General features: G+C 45.9%; 1 protein-coding gene across 4 annotated transcripts in view; it reads left to right on the plus strand.

The window, feature by feature from the left end:
• The window catches only part of NCS1 (neuronal calcium sensor 1), a 154,986-nt gene that overhangs the window by 36,723 nt on the left and 97,021 nt on the right, over positions 1 to 21,242 (plus strand). The window contains exons 1-3 of one of the 4 annotated variants that reach the window (XM_074973978.1): positions 1,568 to 1,586; positions 7,602 to 7,692; positions 18,312 to 19,735. In XM_074973978.1, coding sequence (XP_074830079.1) covers positions 19,672 to 19,735 — 64 coding nt within the window. In that variant the 5' untranslated portion in view covers positions 1,568 to 1,586; positions 7,602 to 7,692; positions 18,312 to 19,671. Of the gene's footprint in view, positions 1 to 1,567; positions 1,587 to 7,595; positions 7,693 to 9,870; positions 9,952 to 18,311; positions 19,736 to 21,242 lie in introns of those variants that run through there. The other 3 variants (XM_074973976.1, XM_074973975.1, XM_074973979.1) reach the window with 3 other exon arrangements.

The raw sequence follows: 21,242 nt of genomic DNA on the forward strand, positions 1-21,242 counted from the left end.
CTCTGGGGCTGGACCTACAGGTGCCCCAACTTTCCAGTGTGCCGGGGGCTGCTCACTGCACAACCCCAGCTCTGCCCCAGGCCCGGCTCCCACTCCACCCCTTCCCGCTCCCTCCCCTGAGCCTGCAGTGCCCTCGCTCCTCCCCCCACAGCCTCCTGCATGCCGTGAAACAGCTGATTGGGAGGTGCAGGAAGGGAGGGAAAGGTGCTGGTGGGCAGGAGTGCGAGGAGCGGTGTGCGGGGCGAGGGGAGCTGATCGGGGGCTACTGATGTCTTACTGTGGCTCTTTGGCAATGTACATTGGTAAATTCTGGCTCATTCTCAGGCTCAGGTTGGCTACCCCTGGCCTACAGCAATGTGGCTCTATCCTGCAGAGACACGGAACCTCCCTAGTGAGACAGCTGAAGAATAGCATAACAGAACAGGAGATGACTGTCCTACTGATGGAAAGGCAAAGAGGGGCGTGGGATTATTGCAGGCCGACCAGATGGGAGGGTGGGGAAATAAAATGGAGTGTTAGCTTAACACCTACCATCTTGCTCCCTCTTGATGATGCTAAAATTAGTTTCCTGCCTAGCTCAATGCAAAGAGTCAGTTAAACAATACATGGGAACGGCCACAAGACCAAGAGGTTTATTTGAACAGAAATGGGGTCTCTGCGTGCAAGATCAGACCCATAATGAGCTCCTGGCCTTGCTCTAATGTCCTCATTTTAAACCAATTTTGTAGTTTGACTCAATTTCCCATTTCCAGGGTAGGTTAAAAAACCCTCACTGTTAGCTATGGACTGGCCAATCTCTTGCAAAGCCTGGAAGTGACTCAGCCATAGTACAGTTTAAAAGCTAACCCTCACACTCTCACTCACTCACTCAGCCTAGCTTCCGCTCTGCAGGAAGAAATCTGCAAGCTAAAAAAACTCTCACAACTTCATGGCATAGCTATGCAAAGTATTGGCCTTTTCATCCCTTGGGAAAAGCCAAACAAAGAGGCCTCCCATAGCATGAAGCTGTAGCCAAATTGGAGGGAGTACAGAGAACAGCAGCGGCGAGAGGGAATTGGCCTCTGATGGAAGATTAAAAGAATTAAAGCTGTGGAGGCCTGGGTAAGTAATGACGAAAGGGAGCCGAGGAGGAGATGTTATGCTCTACCACGTGCTTGGCTGGCATAAACAGCAAGCAGCAAGGGCAATTAATTGGGGTGGTCCAAGGCCCTAGAATGCAGAATAATGGGATGAAATAGAGAAAAGGAAAAAGGAAATGTTAGAAGCTTTCTACCAATGAGATCTGCCAGTCTGCAAAAGAGTCTCCCTGGTGAAACAGAAAGCTCCCTTGCTTCGGGTAATTAGTACTTGACTGGACAACTTGCTACTAAGTATACTGTAGGGAGCAATCCCATACTGGCCGTGGGCTGGACCAGATGCCTGATTCAGTCATTCCCATAGCTAATTACTGTGTCTCTTAAAAATATCAAATCCACTATTGTACCATCAAACCCTATTTCTCTCTCTCATGCAAACGGCCTAGAAAGAAGACAGTTCAAGGAAGGAAAGTGCTGCTTGCCGCATGTGTTCTCGAATCCGTATTCCTGGTAAGTAAGGGACTTTAACTGTTGCTGCAAAAGCTAAACAGAAATAGCTGCTGGGACTTAATGATTCTAGAATGCCTGCCTATTGTCGTGAACACAGCAGCCTTATGGGAGGATACAACCGAGCTTGGCATGGTCCTACAGCAATCTGGAAAATAGGTGCAGATTTTTTTTATTCCGTCTTTTACATGAGGATGGAAAGTTCTAAGATGGGCAGAGACCTCCTGCGGAAAATGGATTTGTTCATAAGGCTTAGGTGTGTTTTCAATATAAGGCTTGGGAAAGAGTCCTTTATGTCTATGCTGTTCTTTTAAAATCACACCGGATCAGTGGTGACTAAAACTTATTACGACTTGCCAATGGTTAGCCTGTTTTATTTGCAGCGCTGACAGCATGTGGAGTGTGTGAAGTAGACAAGCTCCGGGGAGCTGAAATGTGAATGTGACTCATAAGTAATCCATTGAAATCGACTGGTTTCAATCTAGTTCACAGCATGAAAACTGCCAGCACAATTGTGCTTGAGGGCCAGACCCTTTTTTAGGAGCACCCTTGACTAAGGACTGAACGGGACGCAGGGACTAAGCTATCATTCTCATATCTTAGTTATTGGACCTGAGATATTTTGGTTGGAAAGCTTAGATGCTGCATAAGCTGAGATAAGCTGAGGGTATATCCACCCAGGGCTGGCAACCTGGTACCTTTCACTTGCCCTAGAGTCTCACATTAAAAAACATGATGTTTCTCTGCTGTTAACCTACATGCCACTGCCGTTGCGTCATACCAAGGGCCACTTTCTTGCTCAAACCACCTTTCTTTCATTGAAAGATTTTCCTTCCAACCTGCCATTAGTGGCCCTGCGTCCCTTGGAGGGTTCTTCATGGTAATGACTTCAACACAGCATCTTACCGCTGCACTGAGACTTTTAGAAGAAAAGAGAAATCAATTTCTCCAACTCTTCCATCGATCCTGAATGGCCCAGTGACCTGAGCGTAATGGCTGTGCTATAACAAACGACTGCTTGTTGCATAGCTAACAGCCCTAACCCAGTTAGTGCAGACACAACCCTGCACAATTCAATCTTTGGGGCCGCTGTTGTAACAAATGTGCTGTCCAGTTAGAAATGACGTCTAGCTTGAAACCCACTTGGGAGGCTCAGTGCAGCTGGAATAAGCTGAGGATCCTCTGCTTCAAGAAGAACCCACGAGGGGCACAGAGGAGAGCAGTTTCTCAGTTGTGATCCCAGAAGATTTAAAATCCTATGAAGGGCATTACCTCCCCTTTGCTTTGCTGTGCCTTAGCTACAGTGTTTAATACACAAACAAGTAAACAGGAGAGGGGCTGATTAATTCACAACAGCCAGCCTTCTCAAGGTTTACATATTAGCATAATAATTAGTGCCCCAGAGGCCCTGGAGAGGATACGGTCTTTAAAAAATATACTGGAATTTAACAAGAGAAATTAATAGTGTATTGAATAGTAGCACTTACCACACCATCTGCACATCTGCTTTTAGACTACCACTGTGTTCAGCCTTATAAAGTCATGTTCACTTCCACCACTGCTCTTGCCCACGGTTTAATGCTTGTAGTCCCACAGCCTGGGGAAAGAAAGTCAGGACCCTCGGCCTCGCTGCCGGTCTGTGATATGCCATCACTCCTAACCTGAAGCCACTCTGCACATATAGGTGGAAACTCCATGTTACATAGTATTCATTTATAAGAGTAACACCCAGCAGGCCTGATGGAGTTCAGAATGTCTCTGGGTTTTAAGTTCTAAATCCTGATTTCCGAGGGCTTTGTGACTCGGTTATAGCTCAGCCATCAAAACAATTACAAGGCCAATCTTCTGCCAGGGCCAACTTTGCATCAATGTGACCTGTTCTGACATTGGAGGAAAGGAACAGCAATTCCGTTCACATCTCATCCAGTCTGAAATGGCTTCATGTGTCTGCCTTATGATAGCCAAAAAAGCACTAGCATCAGAGTTACGGCTGCCAGTGCTATCCTTAACCAACCCTGTTCTGCCTCTGAATCACAGCCCCTCTCTGAGATCCCAGAATGCTTAGAGATCCCTGAATGGCAAGCTAGAGGAGAACAGGTGGTCACACACATGGGATTGACCAAATTCACCCCTGGGATAACTCCACTGATGCCTGTTACATCAAGGATTAATTTGGCTCACAGCAGTAGAATTTTTCTGGCCTCCTAAATGTTATGATTTCTGTGAAGGTGGCAGGATTTTCACAACTTCTGTAAGAGGATTTGAACTTACGACATGCACACAAGCACAATTCATTCACTGCTCCAGCAAGTTCCTTCTGGGTAGGTGCTAGAGCAGTGGTTCTCAACCTATTTACCATTGTGGGCCGCACTTGCAGCCCGCAATGTGTTATTTGGGCCACATACAATGCTACCTGTATGGCCCTGAGGATATCACATGGGCCACAACTCTGTGCTGATTGGGCCGTAAGTGGCCCGTGGGCTGCAGCTTGAGAACTCATGTGCTAGAGCGACAGCCATGCAGAGTGGAGGCCTTTATTCATCCACCGAACTGATGTCACAGGAGCAGTGCATTTACGATGTTCCTCGTGGTGCCCTGACCCGGAAGGGCCTCTTCCGAGGACAGCAGGGGCATTTGCTCTGCCTGGCACTGCCAAGCTTAGCTTCTCCTCTAAGGGTGCCAAGAATTTCCTCGGCTTTTGTCAGCTTGAGTCAGATCATTACTATCTTAAAATAGCCACTTTTTTTTTTTAGTCAGTGAATTAATTTGGCTGTGACAGGGAGGCCCATTTGTGCCAGCTGGCAAAAGGTTCACTGTTCTTTGCAAGCAAGTCCTGTCTCAGAGCTGACACACTCACAATGCCTGATATGCCGCTTTCATGGTGTTTATCCGTAAAGGGTGAGGTCTGTACTGAAAGCTTGTAACTTATCAGTACTCCTCATCATTGCAAGATGTGTGTATGGGTAATATTTAAGGAATAATGTAACTATATTGAAAATTATGTCCTTATGGTCTCGGAGTGAAAGTGCGTCATCGGAGAATAATTGTCTCGGTGATGCCCCATTTACGAAGAAGGAGATGTCACCCGTCTCAGGCTAGCCAATTACATAACGTCCACAGTTGTCCACCTTTGCACCCACCCAGAACAGTCAATGGAAAACCATCAAAGACAAACTGTAAACACTGAAACTACCTGGAAGTGTAAAGGATGATACGGCAGTGAGGGGATCACTTGGTCTGTGAATAAAGACAAAAGACTGATTCAGTAGTGGAGAAAGACACCCTGGATCCATTCACTAAGAAGGTGGTGAGTGGGGCTGCTTCATGAAAGATTGATCCTAACTCCTTAGGGCTAGCAAATGCTGCGAACGACTGAACTTTGGGGTAAGAATCTACTCTCTTAGACAGGAAAGGTGCCTATTAAGTGTAGGTCCTAGTTCATGTTTTTGTTTGGTATTTAGCCATTTGTTTCCACCACTCTCACTTGTTTCTATTTAAATCTCTATTTTTTCTTCAGTAAATTTTTCCTTTTGTTTTATTGTAATCAAACTCAAGTGCTGTGTGTGATACAGGAGTGGTGGGCTACTGTAAAACTGGGAACTTGGGGGGGTCAGCTGTTACTTTGGGAATGGTGGATCTGGGATTTCTATGGGTATTCAGTGATCAGGGCTTGACGTCCCAGGGGGACACTTTGAAGGGACTTAGGGCCTAAGGCAGGGCTGGTGTAGCCAAGAGGAGAGTGCTTGAGCAACTGACAGGCTGGTTGTATTAGGGAGGTAAGACCCAGCTGGCACAGGCAAGACCCCCCTTCCACTGGAGGCAGGTGCCAACAAGCTAACGCACAGCCCTGGGTGCCCTGAGGAGCATCACATTCACACACATGGTTCCCCTGGCCAGACACCTACCCTGGTGGCAGCTGCCTGTATGCTGTTGGGAAGCAAGAAAACTCTTGCAGAGATGATTTTCTCCAGGACAGGCAAATGGCAGAAACGCTGTATGTGCCCCACTGTGTGGATTCCCTACAAGGAAAGAGGAGATGTTCCGTTTTCTAGCTAGGGAAGTCTCCAAGACCCAGATTCTGACACTCATTACTCCTTGAGCAGGTGCACTGGAGGTGAAAGGAGTCTATGGCTGAAGTATGATGCTCTTCATGGGCAGTAGGGGTATTTAATGAGTGGAGGTTGCAGAATCTGTCTCTGCAAAAGCTATACAACACACAAGCACCCCTGCTATGTACACAATGGCACAAATATTAGGGCTGTCGATTAATCACAGTTAATTCACGCAATTAACTACAAAAAAAATAATCGCAATACAAAAATTAATTGTGATTAATCACAGTTTTAATTGCACTGTTAAACAATAGAATACCAATTGACATTTATTAAATATTTTGGATGTTTTTCAACATTTTCATATTTATTGTATTGTGTTGTAAATGAAATCTAAGTGTGTATTATTTTTTGTTACAAATATTTGTACTATACAAATGACAAACAAAAGAAATAGTATTTTTCAATTCACCTCATACAAGTCCTGTAGAGCAATCTCTTTATTGTGAAAGTGCAACTTACAAATGCAGATTTTTTTTTTTGTGTTACATAACTGCACTCCACAACAAAACAATGTACAACTTCAGAGCCTACAAGTCCACCCGGTCCTATTTTTTGTTCAGCCAATCGCTAAGGCAAACAAGTTTGTTTATATTTGCAGGAGATACTGCTGCCCTCTACTTATTTACAATGTCACCTGAAAGTGAAAACAGGCATTTACATGACACTTTTGTAGCCTGCATTGCAAGGTATTTGTGTGCCAGACATGCTAACATTCGTATGCCCCCTTCATGTTTCAGCCACCATTCCAGAAGACATGCTTCCATGCTGATGATGCTCGTTACAAAAATAATGTGTTTAATTAAATTTGTGACTGAAGTTTCTCTCCTTGGGGGAGAATTGTATGGCCCCTGCTCTGTTTTACCCACGTTCTGCCATATATTTCATGTTATAGCAGTCTCTGGTGATGACCCAGCACATATTCATTTTAAGAACACTTTCACTGCAGATTTGACAAACGCAAAGAAGATACCAATGTGAGATTTCTAAAGATAGCTACAGCACTCGACCCAAGGTTTAAGAATCTCAAGTGCCTTCCAAAATCTGATAGGGATGAAGTGTGGAGCATGCTTTCAGAAGTCTTAAAAGAGCAACACTCCGATGCGGAAACTACAGAACCTGAAATACAAAGAAAAACAAAAAAAAAAACCCTTTTGCTGCGTGGCATCTGATTCAAATAATGAAAATGAACACGCGTCAAGTCCGCTCTGCTTTGGATTGTTATCGAGCAGAACCCATCGTCAGCATGGATGCATATCCCCTGGAATGGTGGTTGAAGCACAAAGGGACATGTGAATCTTTAACGCATCTGGCATGTAAATATCTTGCGACGCCAGCTACAACAGTGCCATGAGAATGCCTGTTCTCACTTTCAGGTGACATTGTAAACAAGAAGCAGGCAGCATTATCTCCTGCAAATGTAAAGAAGTTTGTTTGTCTGAGCTGTTGGCTGAACAAGAAGTAGGACCGAGTGGACTTGTAGGCTCTGAAGTTTTACATTGTTTTGTTTTTGAGTGCAGTTATGTAACAACAAAAAAAATCTACATTTTTAAGTTGCACTTTCACGATAAAGAGATTGCACTACCATACTTATATGAGGTGAACTAAAAAATACTATATCTTTTGTTTTTTTACAGTGCAAATAATTATCAAGCATAAATATAAAGTGAGCACTGTGCACTTTGTATTCAGTGTTGTAATTGGAATCAAAATGGTATTCTATTGTTTAACAGTGCAATTAATCATTTTTAATCACTTGACACCCCTAATAAATAGTATTCTATTATTGTTTAACAGCACGATTAATTGTGCATTGAATTTTTTTAATCGCGCGATTAATCACAATTAATTTTTTTAATCTCTTGACAGCCCTAAAACTTATATATATTTTTGTCTCCACTTACAGCTCGGAGAAACTAATTCATGCTTCCCTGGGCTGCTACAGGAGATGGTGGAAACTGGAAAAATCAGCCGTGCAGTGCCACAGAATAATGATGGTAAGAAGATGGGCAGGCAGATCTGGCAACATATACTGAGCCTGATGCCTTTTGGCCTCTGTTATCTCTGCCACAAGGAACACTCTCTCTACGTATGTATGCAGAGTGATCATTGAGTGATGTCCGTGTGCTTGGTACCACACTGAGAGAGAAGGAGGCAAGACCTCTGCTCCTGCTTGCCAGGAGAATTTTCTTACTCACTTGCCTGTTCGGTGCTGTGCAAATCAGGAAGACACAGGACACAGTCTCTGTCCTAGTGTGTCTACAATCTGAATTAGGCTAGTGAGGATCATACCCACTCTAACCATCCATGCCTGAACCAGGGCAGGCCACTACACTGCAAGTGAGGAAGTCACTGTACAGGAAGGGCCAACAGTCTATCGTGTTCAATGTCCCGCCTTCTGGAGCAGCCTCAAGACCTAGATCACTTGCTTCAGCATAAGATATCTGCATACCCTGCCCAATGCTCAGTCTGCTGAAGTGGAATATTATGGGAGAATGTACTCCCTGAACTCAGATGGGCAGTAGCATCTGTCCTACAGCCTGAAGTGGAAAGATGGTGCAGTGGTTAGAGCAGTAATCTGGGAACCTACATTCAGTGCTGTGCACTACCCCAGCCTCCCTGGGTATTGGGCTCTCTGTTCCCTAACTCCCCTTCGGTCAATGGGGATAACAGTAATGCCAAGGCAACTCCAGCAGCTCTGCTGACTATGGCTATAGGGCATGGAAAAAGGTAGTCTCTGAAACAGTCAGTCCACAAGCCATGTATGGCATTACAGGTAAAAACCAACCCCTTGAACTCCACCCAGAAACCAACAGGGAATGAATAGAGATTACAGTGCTGAGAGATGCCCTGGGTGTCAAACTGGCTGCTGCATAAGATATTTCTCTCACCCAGGGGTCAATCTTTACAGCACTACATTAGTCCAGTTCAGAGAGCTGGACTCTATCTTTGAAGAGACATCCCTGCTGGCAGCTTCTCCTCAGTCATGGGTAACAACTTGTGTCACTTCTTCTGCTCTTACACTGTTACAGACTCTTGTCTCTCAGTTCAAGGGGCCCCCTCTTCAGAAAGCAATTCTGGGGTTCATTTGTCTTAGTTCAGGGGCTAGACCAGCCACTTACAAAGTGCTGTGGATTGTTCTCAATGCTGATTGAGTTAGCCCTGAAACCCCATCTCACCTCAGGTGACCAGGCTGCTTCAACTGGTTCGCACCCTAATATTCTACATTTTGCAGATCTTACACTAGTTCCCATACAAACCTCTCACAATAACCGTGGCACTCAGCCAGTGCTTAGCTTTCAGCAGAAGCCATGCACAACCCCCTCCGGTCCAACACTGAGAGGAGGGCTGGACACAGGTAACAAACCTGCCTGGGTATGTCTGGGTCAGGGGTTCTCCTTTTCTTTCTGACACCCACGTGCCCCCAACGTGCTATAAAAACTCCACGGCCCACCTGTGCCCCAACAACTGTTTTTCTGTATTTAAAAGTCAGGGCTGGCATTAAGGGGGAGCAAGCAGGGCAGCTGCCTGGGGCCCCTTGCCACAGGGGGCACCGTGAAGCAAAGCTGCTCAGGCTTCGGCTTCAGCCGGGTGGTGGGGCTCGGGGCTCCAGGCTGCAGTCCTGTGCAGTGAGGCTTTGGCTTTCTGGCCTGGCCTGTACTGAGTCTAACACCGGCCATGCTTGGCACCCCCCCGCCCCAAAACCTGCCTGTGGCCCCCCACCAGGCCCCTGGTTGGGAAGCACTGATCTGGGTCACAGTCACCACATTCAGCCCCTGGGTGACAGGGGCTTGACGGTCAGTGTAGGTGGCCCCCCTCTTCCCAACCGGGCCTTGACAGTCACCACATGCGCCCCCAACGGGGACTCGACAGTCATCGCATAGGGTGACCCGATGTCCCAATTTTACCGGGACAGCCCTGATTTTTGGAGCTTTTTCTTACATAGGCATCTATTACCCCCCAGCCCCGGTCCCGCTTTTTCACACTTGCTGTCTGGTCACCCTGTCGCAGGCACCCTCCCGCCGCCCCCGGCCTCATGCTCCCCACCTGCGACCCCCTGAGGGTCACGCGTGTCCGGGAGCGGCAGGCGCCGGCCGGCCCCCGGCCCCACGCGTGTCCCTGACCCCGCCGCCCGCTGAGCGGCCCCCGGGCGCCGCGTCCCTGCGGCAGGAGGCGGAGAGACGCGCCGGCCGGAGCGGGGCTGGGCCGAGGCGCGGCCGGGGAGCGCGGCGAGCCCGGCGGAGCGGAGCCGGCCCGTGAGTAGGGGAGCGGGGGAGCGGCCGGGCCGGGGGCGGCTCAGCGCGGGCGCCGCGTGGCACCGTCCCCTCCCCGGCGTGGCCTGCGGGGCTGGAGCCGGGCCTCGGCCCCAGCGCGGGGGGCTTTGCCCGGCACATCCCGCCCGGGGCCCCCAGCGGGTGCAATTCCCCCCCCCCCGCGCTGCCCCCTCGCCCCTGCGCCGCGGGACCAGCCTCCCGGGAGCGGCCCGGGGCCGCGATCCGCTCTGACGGCGCTGGGGCAGGCTGGGGGCAGGCAGGCGCCCTCCCCTGGGGCGCAGTGAGGTGCCCAGATAAGTCCCCGCGCGTCGCCCCAGTCTCTGCAGATGCCTGGGGAAGAGGGAGACTTGAGGTTGCCTGGGGGGCGGGGGAGTTGCCTTTAAATGGGAGGTTTCAGAGGAGCAGCCCTGTTAGTCTGTATCCGCAAGAAGAACAGGAGGACTCGTGGCACCTTGGAGACGAACGCATTTATTTGAGCATAAGCTTTCGTGAGCTACAGCTCACTTCATCGGATGCATAAAGTGGAAAATACAGTGGGGAGATTTATATACACTGTGTTTTCCACTGAATGCATCCGATGAAGTGAGCTCTAGCTCACGAAAGCTTATGCTCAAATAAATTTGTTCGTCTCTAAGGTGCCACAAGTACTCCTTTTCTTTTTTCTTTAAATGGGAGAAACTCCTCCAGCGGGATGCTTCGAAGGCTGCGGCTGTCACCCAGGAGAAGACAGGAGCCAGGCTCTCCGGGGTTTGCCACCTCTGCTTCCTTAATAGGGACAGCCCCAATTCCTGTGTCGAAATTCCTACCATGTTGTACCCTCTGGCTGTCTGAAAAGCTCCTCCAGTGCCAAGGATTTCCGTGGCGTTAAAAACAAAAAACCGGGTGTGTGCCTGTGGCCCTTTCCTCCTGCTGTTTGTGCCTTGCAAATATTGGTAGCTTTTTTGCAATGTCTGTCTGAGGGGAAGGATGGTTTTGTGCTTAAGAAACCGGATCGGGACAAAGTGGGACCTGGGATTTATTCCAAGCAGGGATTGTCTCTTATTCTATGTATGTACAGATCCTAGCACAATGCGGCCCTGATCTCAGCTGCGCCCTTTAGGCTCTGCTGCAAACAACAATATTAAAAACAACTTGGGACATATGGGATATTTACATGTTACAAAGCATCACGTTATTGTGGATGCTGGCCATGCACAGAACGTATCCGGTTGTCATTTGATTAGGAGAACACTGCTGCTAACAGAGGCTGGAACAGTGTCAGGCTTCTTTGGGTTTATATTTTCCACTCTCTTTTGTTTAAATATATAGGTACATACACAACGAAAGGGGAAGAGGAGAACATTGGCCTTGCCAAGCACAGTGACCGGAATGTACAAAGGGTGGATAATCAAATGTTGCCACATAGATCCAACAATATTTTGATGAAGTGACTATAATCATAATAATAAAATGAGAATGAAGTCTTAAATTTAAAAAAAAAACTCATGAAGGCAAATAAAGGTGGTTATTAAATCATCTTTGACTGCAGAGTGGTTATCCCACCTGTAACAAAGAATGCGTTTCTGAAGTTAATAGACTTGCTGGGTACCCATTAAAGAGAATTCAGTAATTCTGTTAAACCCATTAAAATAAATACCCATGGGGAGGGGGGGAGTGCTTGTTATAGAAACAGATTTTACTGTCCACCAGATCTACACATTTCACAGTTCTTCCAGTAATAAAATAGAGCATACTCTAAACCCCTTCAGTGCTTTTTATTTATGCATGAACTTTCTCCCTGCCAGCCTTGTTTGATCACGAGGATGATAGAATAATGAATGTAGTTGAATGAATGATCATTTCCATGGCAGCAGATTGCAGTATGGTGAACAGAAGGTATATAAACTCCGGACACAAGCAGTTGGTTAATGGAAAAGCGAGTTCTGAGTCTTGAGACTTAATATCCTTTGTGGCATGCTGTGTCTGTTCTTACCCTGCTGCAAGAGTACCCAAGCTTGTTGCTGATTACACTGCAGTAGCTAGTGATGTGTTAAAGAGAGCTGCCCAGAAAGGTAATGTATATCTCAGAAGGGAAACATAGGGGAGTTCATGAAGCAAAGCTGCATTCAAGTGCTGGTCCAGCATTCAGTTTCCTCTCTAAGGAAATTACCTCAATATTTCATGTACAGATACTCTCCACGTGCTTCATGTTTAGTTAGAATTCTTTTGCCCCATTCTGATTTTAAGCCAGCTTGCCCAAAGCAACTTGTGTCTCTGTATCTTTGGAAATAACATTCCATCCTTGCCAACACCCAACACCTTCTTACTTACCAAGGAAGGAATAAAGCCAAAGTCAGTAATTAGGGCGAGAAATTGACTAGCTTGCACAGTTTCTGATTGCTTTTAGCCTTTCACCAAGTGATGTCAACTTCTTTATAGTGTTTTCTGTGGCATAGGCAGGGTAGGGTTTTAAATTTAATTGAATCCTGTTAACAGTGTCTCAGCAGCAGACCTTTGTGCTAAAATGATTAGGCTGGGATGTTATTGCTTATTACAGTAGCTGCTTGAGGCCTCACCTGAGAGGGGGGACACTTGTGCTAGGTCAGGGGTTCTCAAACGTTTGTACTGGTGACCCCTTTCACACAGCAAGCCTCTGAATGTGACCCCCCCCCAATATAAATTAAAAATACTTCTTTATATATTTAACACTATTATAAATGCTGGAGGCAAAGGGGGGTTTGGGGTGGAGGCTGACAGCTCGCAACCTCCCCATGTAATAAACTCGTGACCCCCTGAGGGGTCCCGACCACCAGTTTGAGAACCCCTGTGCTAGGTGGTGCTGTACATAAACAGCAATAGACAGTCTCTGCTCCAAAGAGCTTACAGTGTAAATAGGCAAAGTGGAAGTATTGCTATTTGCATCTTGCAGGTGGGAAACTGAGGCACAAAGAAATTGCCTTGGCCAAGGTCCCACAGGGGATTGTGTGGAAGAGCTAGGAATTGAACCCAGGTCTCCAGAGTCCCATGCAGTGCCTTCCCCCCAGGCTTCCTCTCACTATTGTAGGGGCCTATGAGGCTAGCGTGCCTCACTACCACCCTATTATTATTTTATTATTACTTGTCCTACCATAGTGCCGAGGTGCCCTAGGCATAGCCAGGGACCCATTGTGGTAGGTGCTGTACAAACTCAGAACAAAAAGATGGCCCCTGCCCCAAGGGGATTACAATCCAAGTAGCATCTAGAAGAGAACAGACTCTTGCCACGTTCTGCTCTCGGATATGCTGGATTCTCTGTACCATGAAGTCTTTAAATCAAGATTTGAGGACTTCAGTCCCCCTTTCATACTTACACCAGTAACTCAGCCAGAGGTTATGGGCCAGTTACCGGAGTGGGTGGGTGAGGTTTTGTGGCTTGTGATGTGCAGGAGGTCAAACTAGATGAGCATGATGGTCCCTTCTGGCCTTAAAGTCTATGAGTCTCTGATGTAAATCCCTAGTAACTCACTGGAAGTCAGTGGGCTTATTCCTGTTGACACTAGTGCATAAGAGAGAAGAATTTGTGCCTCCTTTCTTTTGTCTCATACCAGTATATTACCGTCAGCGTGTTGTTGCCCAGGCTGGGTTGCTGCTGTGTTGATAAAGGTTGCTGATGTGTTTTTAAACTTTGCTGCCTTAATGAGCTTGTTTGTGGAAGGTTTGCTAATAGAAGATTATGTATTTTAGAAATGTCTACTGTAGGGAATATGTCCCTGGACAATTGACTGCGGCAGTCTTCACCAGTGAAGAAACATACCATGTGTGTACTGTAATCCACGCCTGCCCACCTCTACCCAGCCTATTCCTTTCAACACACACACAATTTGCATTATACTCTTTGCAGGGTTACAGAACAGCCTTTCCATTATTATTTACAGTGTCTATTATTTCCCTGAGCAGTTGCTGATATTTGAGGAGTAAAGGCATGTCCGGACAGCTCAGACAGGATTTAAAATACAAGGTAGGAGAGAAGATAAGAAGTGGTGCAGCAATACAGATAATTAGCACATACACAGAGCTTTCATATACTGTGAGACTGTATGACCAATTCTCCTTTGGCCCTCACCAAGCCTGGGTAACCTCCTCACACCCAGTGCTAGCTCCACAAATCCTAGCACCCAGGATCAGCCATGTGTTTTGGTTTGTTTTTTTCCCTGGCTACAGTCTCATAGAATCACAGAAGTGTAGGAACAGAAGGGACCTCAAGAGGTCATCTAGTCCTGTCCCCTGCACTCAAGGCAGGACTACGCAATAACGAGACCATTCCTGACAGGTATTTGTCTAACCTGCTCTTAAAAACTGCCAATGATGGAGATTCCACAACCTCCCTAGGCAGTTTGTTCCAGTGTTTAACTACCCTGACAGGAAACTTTTCCTAAAGTCCAGCCTAAACCTCCCTTGCTGCAATTTAAGACCATTGGTTCTTGTCCTATCCTCAGAAATTAACAAGAATAATTTTTCTCCCTTCTCCTTTTATGTACTTGAGAACTGTTATCATGTCCCCTCTCAGTCTTCTCTTCTCCAGACTAAACAAACCCAGTTCTTTCAGTCTTTCCTCATAGATCATGTTTTGTAGAACTTCAATAATTTTTGTTAGGTTTCAGAGTAGCAGCCGTGTTAGTCTGTATCCACAAAAAGAAAAGGAGTACTTGTGGCACCTTAGAGACTAACAAATTCTGGACTTTCTCCAGTTTGTCCACATCTTTCCTGAAATGTGGCACCCAGAACGGGACACGATACTCCAGTTCAGGCCTTATCAGCGCAGACTAGAGCGGAAGAATTACTTTTTGGTCTTGCTTACAACTCTCCTGCTAATACATCCCAGAATGATGTTTGCTTTTTTTGCAACAGTGTTACACTGTTGACTCATATATAGCTTGTGAGCCACTATGACCCCCCGATCCTTTTCCACAGTACTCCTTCCTAGGCAGTCATTTCCCATTTTGTATGTGTGCAATTGATTGTTCCTTCTTAAGTGGAGTACTTTGCATTTGTTCTGATTGAATTTCATCCTGTTTACTTCAGGCCATTTCTCCAGTTTGTCTAGATCATTTTTAATTTTAATCCTATCCTCCACTTACAACGCTTCCTAGATTGGTATCATCTGCAAATTTTATAAGTATACTCTCTATGCCATTATCTAAATCATTGATGAAGTTATTGAACAGAACTGGATCCAGGACTGACCCCTTCAGGACCCTACTGGATATGTCCTTCCAGCTTGACTGTGAACCACTGATAACTACTCTCTGGGAATGATTTTGCAACCAGTTATGCACCCACCTTATAGTAGCTCCATCTACGCTGTATTTATCTAGTTTGTTTATGAGACGGTCATGCAAGACAGTATCAAAAGCCTTACTGAAGTCAAGATATACCACATCTACCGCTTCCCCCCTATCCACAAGGCTTGTTACCCTGTCAAAGAAAGCCATTAGGTTGACTTGACACAATTGGCTCTTGACAAATCCATGCTGACTGCTATCACCTTATTATCTTCTAGATATTTGCAAATTGATTGCTTGGTTCTTTGCTCCTTTATCTTTCCGGGTACTGAAATTAAGTTGACTGGTCTGTAATTCCCCTTTTTATAGATGGGCACTATATTTGTCATCTTCCAGTCCTCTATAATCTCTCCTGTCTTCCATGAGTTTTCAAAGATAATGGCTAATGGCTCAGTGGTCTCCTCAGTCAGCGTCTTGAGTATCCTAGGAGGTATTTCATCAGGCCTTTGCCACTTGAAGACATCTAACTTGCCTAAGTAATTTTTAACTTGTTCTTTCCCTGTTTTAGCCTCTGAACCCACCTCATTTTCACTGGTATTCCCTATATTAGACGTCTAATCGTTACTAAACTTTTTGGTGAAAAATGAAACAAAAACGTCATTTAGCTCTTCTGCCATTTTCTGTTATTGTCTTTCACGCCTCATTGAATAAAGGATCTTGGTCTTCCTCTTGGTTCTAATGTATGTGTGGAAAGTTTTATTGTTACCTTTTATGTCACTAGCTAGTTTAATCTCATTTTGTGCCTTGGCCTTTCTAATTTTGTCCCTACATACTTGTGTTATTTGTTTATATTCATCCTTTTGTAATTTGTCCTAGTTTTCACTTTATGTAAGACTCTTTTTTTGAGTTTCAGATCACTGAAGATTTCCTAGGTAAGCCAGGGTGGTCTCTTGGCATACTTCCTATCTTTCCTACACAGTGGGATAGTTTGCCCTTGTGCCCTTAATAGGGTCTTTGAAAAGCTCCAAATTCACTTGAACTGTTTTTTCCCTTAGACTTGCTATCCATGGGGATCTTTCCGACCAAGCTCCTGAGTTTGCTAAGTCTTCCTTCTTGAAATCCATTGTCTTTATTGTGCTGTTTTCCTTCCTACCATTCCTTAGAATCATGAACTCTGCCATTTCATGATCACGTTCACCCAAACTGCCTTCAGCTTTCAAATTCTCCGCAAGTTCCTCCCTGTTTGTCAAAATCAAATCTAGAACAGCATCTCCCCTCATCGCTTTTTCCACTTTCTGAAATAAAACCTTGTCTCCCATACATTCCAAGAACTTGTTGGATAATCTGTGCCTTGCTGTGTTATTTTCCCAACAGCTGTCCGGGTGGTTGAACTCCCCCATCACCACCAAGTCCTGTGCTTTGGATGATTTTGGTAGCTGTTTAAAAAAAGCCTCACCCAGGTTAGGTGGTCTGCAGTAGATCCTTACCGTGACATCACCCTTGTTTTTAAACCCCTTTTATCCTCACCCAGAGATAAGTCAACAAGTCTGTCTCCTATTTCCATCTCAGCCTCAGTCCAAGTATAGACATCTTTGATACACAAGGCAACACCTCCTCCTTTTCCCCTTTCCTGTCCTTCCTGAGCAAGTTGTACCCTTCTATATCAATATTCCAGTCATGCGTATTATCCCACCAAGTCTCTGTGATGCCAACTATGTCATAGTTGTGTTTATTTACTCACATTTCTAGTTCTTCCTGTTGATTTCCCATACTTCTTGCATTAGTGTACAGACCTCTAAGATACTGATTTGATTTCCCCTCTGTGTTCCCTCTTGTCTCTCCCTTGCCCCTGCTCTAATGGCCCATGCTCCCCGCAGATTCCGACCCTCCTCCCAGGTCTCCATGTTTTTGACTTACCTGTGGGCTTTTGTCTCCTGCCCCCATCAAACCTAAAGCCCTCCTCACTATGTTAGCCAGATCTGTATCCAAAGATACTCTTCCCCTTCCTGGCTACAAAGGATTGTGTGGTTGGGTGGGTTGTGGCAAAAAAACATGGATGGTTTTTAACTGCCAGGTGGAATAGGGTTGAAAGTCACTGGCCTAGGCTAAGCTATGAGCTCTTGGGCTGTATTTCCACGTCTGTCAGTGACTGTCTGTATGGTCCATGGGTAGGTTGATTGGGGTCAGATTTTCAAAGAGTCTCAACACGGTCTCCATTTGCACTTTACAAACATGAATTAATTAATCCTCACAAGAGCCCTGTGAGGGTGCTGAGCAATACCTGTGAAACCTCCAAGCTGGGGATGCCAAAAATTGGAGCAGACCAAAAAAATAAATAAATAAATCAGAGGCCACTTCTCCAAATGCTGGTCCCTCTGACTTACCTACAGTCATAGAACAAGTCAGAGGCAGAGCAAGCACTGGGAATTGGCAGGACGGGGCACGACTTCACTAGATTTCTTCTCCCTTGGCAGGTTTAACCCCGTCAATGCTCTTCTTCCTTCACCACCTGCTCTCCTGAATCTGAGCAAGCAGAGCTCCTAAAGAAATGGAACTGCCTGCAGGGAGGTGGCTTTGCTGCTGAGGTTACTGGCTGGGTGGTCAGAATCTTCGCCTGCTATGGGTTATAATATTAGTGTGGTGTCTGGTGCATAGAGGTCACTCTTGATGTGTTTGATGCATAAGGGGTGGTGATGTTCCCACCTCTGTGATAAGGTGGTTGATGTGTGCTGGCTCAGTATGTTGTCTTAATAAGTCCTAATTTTAACATCAAAGAACCCACATGGCTCTTTGAGGGAAGGGGCCAGCACCTAGGTTTCTGACTGGCTCCAGAGGGGAAAAAGTCCCTTTCACTGATAAAAATGACTGTAGCAAGACTCATAGATTGCAGTACATTATTTGATCTCTTTGGAGATAAATAGCATAAGTAGAAAACTGAGTAGAGACATGTTGTCAGATGGGATGTTAATCACCTACACAACAGTCAGCTTGGTAGGCCGGGTGTTTCCACCCATCTGGGCACCCTCTATCTCTGAGATAAGGAAACTATTGATTTACAAAGACCCACCTGTCAGTGATGAAAATCTATTTTGTTTCTTGCAGGTTTCTGCTACCCTGGCTGCACACTCACTATAAAATTCCCCCAAGGGAGAGAAAGCAAGCAAACGCCTTAGCGTTATCTACAAAATTCACAAAAAGTCACTTCTTTGTAAATTATTACGTGCCAGGAAAACATCAAGAGAAACAGAGTCTCAAGAACGCAGGCAAGGGAATCGGGGAGAAGGAATATGTGTCTTCAAAACAAAAAAACGCTATGGTTATATAGGCAGTAAATCTCATTCAGGAGACTTTGCATTAAGGCAGAAACCAGTATAGTGACAATAATAATCCCATTTATTTACATTGCACCTATCTCCGAATGCATCATTGCCACTTCCCGATAAAACAAAGGCAGATTCCTCATTGGCAGAGGGCGGATCCAAGGACCCAATCGGTCTCTGCCATCCCTAACTTCTGTGAATCTCAGATAAATGCATGACTTCGGAGAGAGGGGAGTGGGGGAATCTCCAATCTCCATTAGACACTCAGCTCCAAGTTAGAGACAACAAGCGTTTTCTCTTCAGGCCCCAGAGGAAGGAAGTCAATGCATCTGCAGAGAAAGAAGCCATTGAGTTGTTTTGAATGAAAATGTTATTGGGTTGTGGGTTTTTTTAGAGGACTGATCTAAAAGGAAAGTGAGGAGAGAAGAAAGGGAGACGTAAGACAAGTGGCCTGCTGCTGTCTGACTGGCAGATTCCAGTTAACACCTTATCACCAGAGCAGCAGGCAGAGGCAAATCCTCTCCTGCCTGCCGAAGCTACACAGCTAAAGAAAGAGGGGAGGGTGTTCTGTAACCAGGGACGACAACAGCAACACTCCACAGAGCTACCGGGAGGACGGAGAGAGAGACACACACACAGATCCTGCACAATAACCTTCCTTTCCAGGCGGTGCAAGCAAGGGGAGGGGAGGAAAAACAAATCAACCTGCAGTGTTTAATTTTTCATTAAGAGAAACCATGACTGAAATGTAACCACAGCTCTGGTCGCTGCAGAAAAACAAGCAAACCCCAAAGCCCTCTCCCCAAGTGGAGTGTAGCAATTCTGTTTACGATCGTCATTCTTCAATTGAAGAGTGGGGTAAAATCCTCCAGGACTGAAATCCTGTCTGCCGGTAAGGTTGGAGCACCACTAAAACAAAAGCAATTCTCCCCTCTACCCCTTACCCCATTGCTGCTGGTGCTTGTTAGAGAAACATTGTTCTAGGAAGGAGAGGAGATTGGAAGAAGAACCCGAGGTGGTTTTGAATTTTTTTTAAAGTGAAGGCAAGCTTTCTGATGACCCCTCAGTGAAAGAAGGGGAGTTACAAGGCAATATAGAGATTGATGTACTGAGTGATCTGGAGGAAGAGCTTTTGGGCAATAATGGGGAAATCCAACAGCAAGTTGAAGCCTGAAGTTGTGGAAGAGCTGACCAGGAAGACCTATTGTAAGTATTCTAACCCCCTTACAATCAGGCAACTTTCCGGTTGCTCTTGTACTAGGGGTAGGGATGGAGTAGGAGCTGGTCATGATCAAAAGATGCTGTTGGTTTTCCATATGGGGCCCTGCTGCTTGCATTTGGGGGCTGCACGTGTGCTGTTTGTGTCACAGGAATGCGTGCACCTGCAAATGTTGAGGGGAGGGATGTGTAAGTGTGTCATGGTTTGTAGCATTTGCACAATCTGCTGCACTAATAAAGAAAGCAAAAGAAAAAGCAGGTGTTTGAGGGGGTCATCACAGAAGGGCAAACCCCGCTATGGTACTGTTATTCAGGGATTAGCCTGCCACTGCCATGAGAAGCACCAGACAAGCAAGTATTTCTTTCTAGGGAAGCTCAGCCTGGTGATTCAGACATCACGATGCACTGAAGTGTTGGCGAGGAGAGCAGAACACCCTCTTCTCCCCCAAATGTCTCCCGTGGGGGTGTGTGAAAGGGAGGGGGCGGGGGGGACAGAAAAAACTGTTCAGTGGTAGGTTTCAGAGTAGCAGCCCGTGTTAGTCTGTATCCGCAAAAAGAAAAGGAGGACTTGTGGCACCTTAGAGACTAACACATTTATTTGAGCATAAGCTTTCATGAGCTACAGCTCACTTCATCAGTGGTAAACATTGCTGCAATCTTTGCGGGAGAATTTGGACCGAGTTCTGAAATTCTTTCCCTTCCCTCCCACCCCTGGTGTTTTGGTTTATTTTTAGTTCAGAGCATTGGGTTTTGTAGAACATTGACAGTTTCTTAATCATTCCCCTAATGGAGTGCTCGAGTGCTGCTGTTCTCGGCTGCAAGAATTCAGAGGAGGTTAGCCTGGAAAGAGAGGAATATAGACAGCGATTTATGGGTAGGGGGGCAGGGAGCCAGGGGAACACCCCATCCCATTAAAAAACTTTTCCCCCTAGCAACCAATAACTCACAGGCAAGGAATGCCCCCCTCCCCCATATGACATCACTTGCTAACTCGATGTGTACTTTACCTGGATCCAGTTTCCAGATCTTTATGGGGCTTCCTGACTCAAATCTGGAATGTCATCAAAACATTGGTGCGCAGAGAAAACCCCATTTCAATTCTCCTCTCCTTGCTGCCTTCACTTCAGAACCAAGAAGCATTTTTTAATCTCTACCATTTGTAGCTTTCAAAGTTTGGGTTCATTAGACAGAGGGATCTTCTCTGTATTATGGAGAACAGTGAGGGGTCAGACACCTGAAAGCTCCTTCTTTTTCTCCAGGAATCTTAAATATCAGCCTAATAATCTGCTCTGTCAAATAGGTGGATTTTTCATTTGAATCACTGATGTAATCTTATTAACACTGCAAGCTGCTGGATTGTTTTGCTTATTGAGATCAATTCTAAGGGTGTGTTAAAGAAAAGCAGGAAGGTACAACCAAGGCTGCTGGGTTCAAGTCTGCTTCTCTGTGCACAGGTTGGAGGTATTATTGTTGTATAGCTGGAGAGCAGTTGAAA

The sequence above is a fragment of the Natator depressus genome, chromosome 16 (genome assembly GCF_965152275.1).
Source record: "Natator depressus isolate rNatDep1 chromosome 16, rNatDep2.hap1, whole genome shotgun sequence".
Taxonomy (NCBI): Eukaryota; Metazoa; Chordata; order Testudines; family Cheloniidae; genus Natator; species Natator depressus.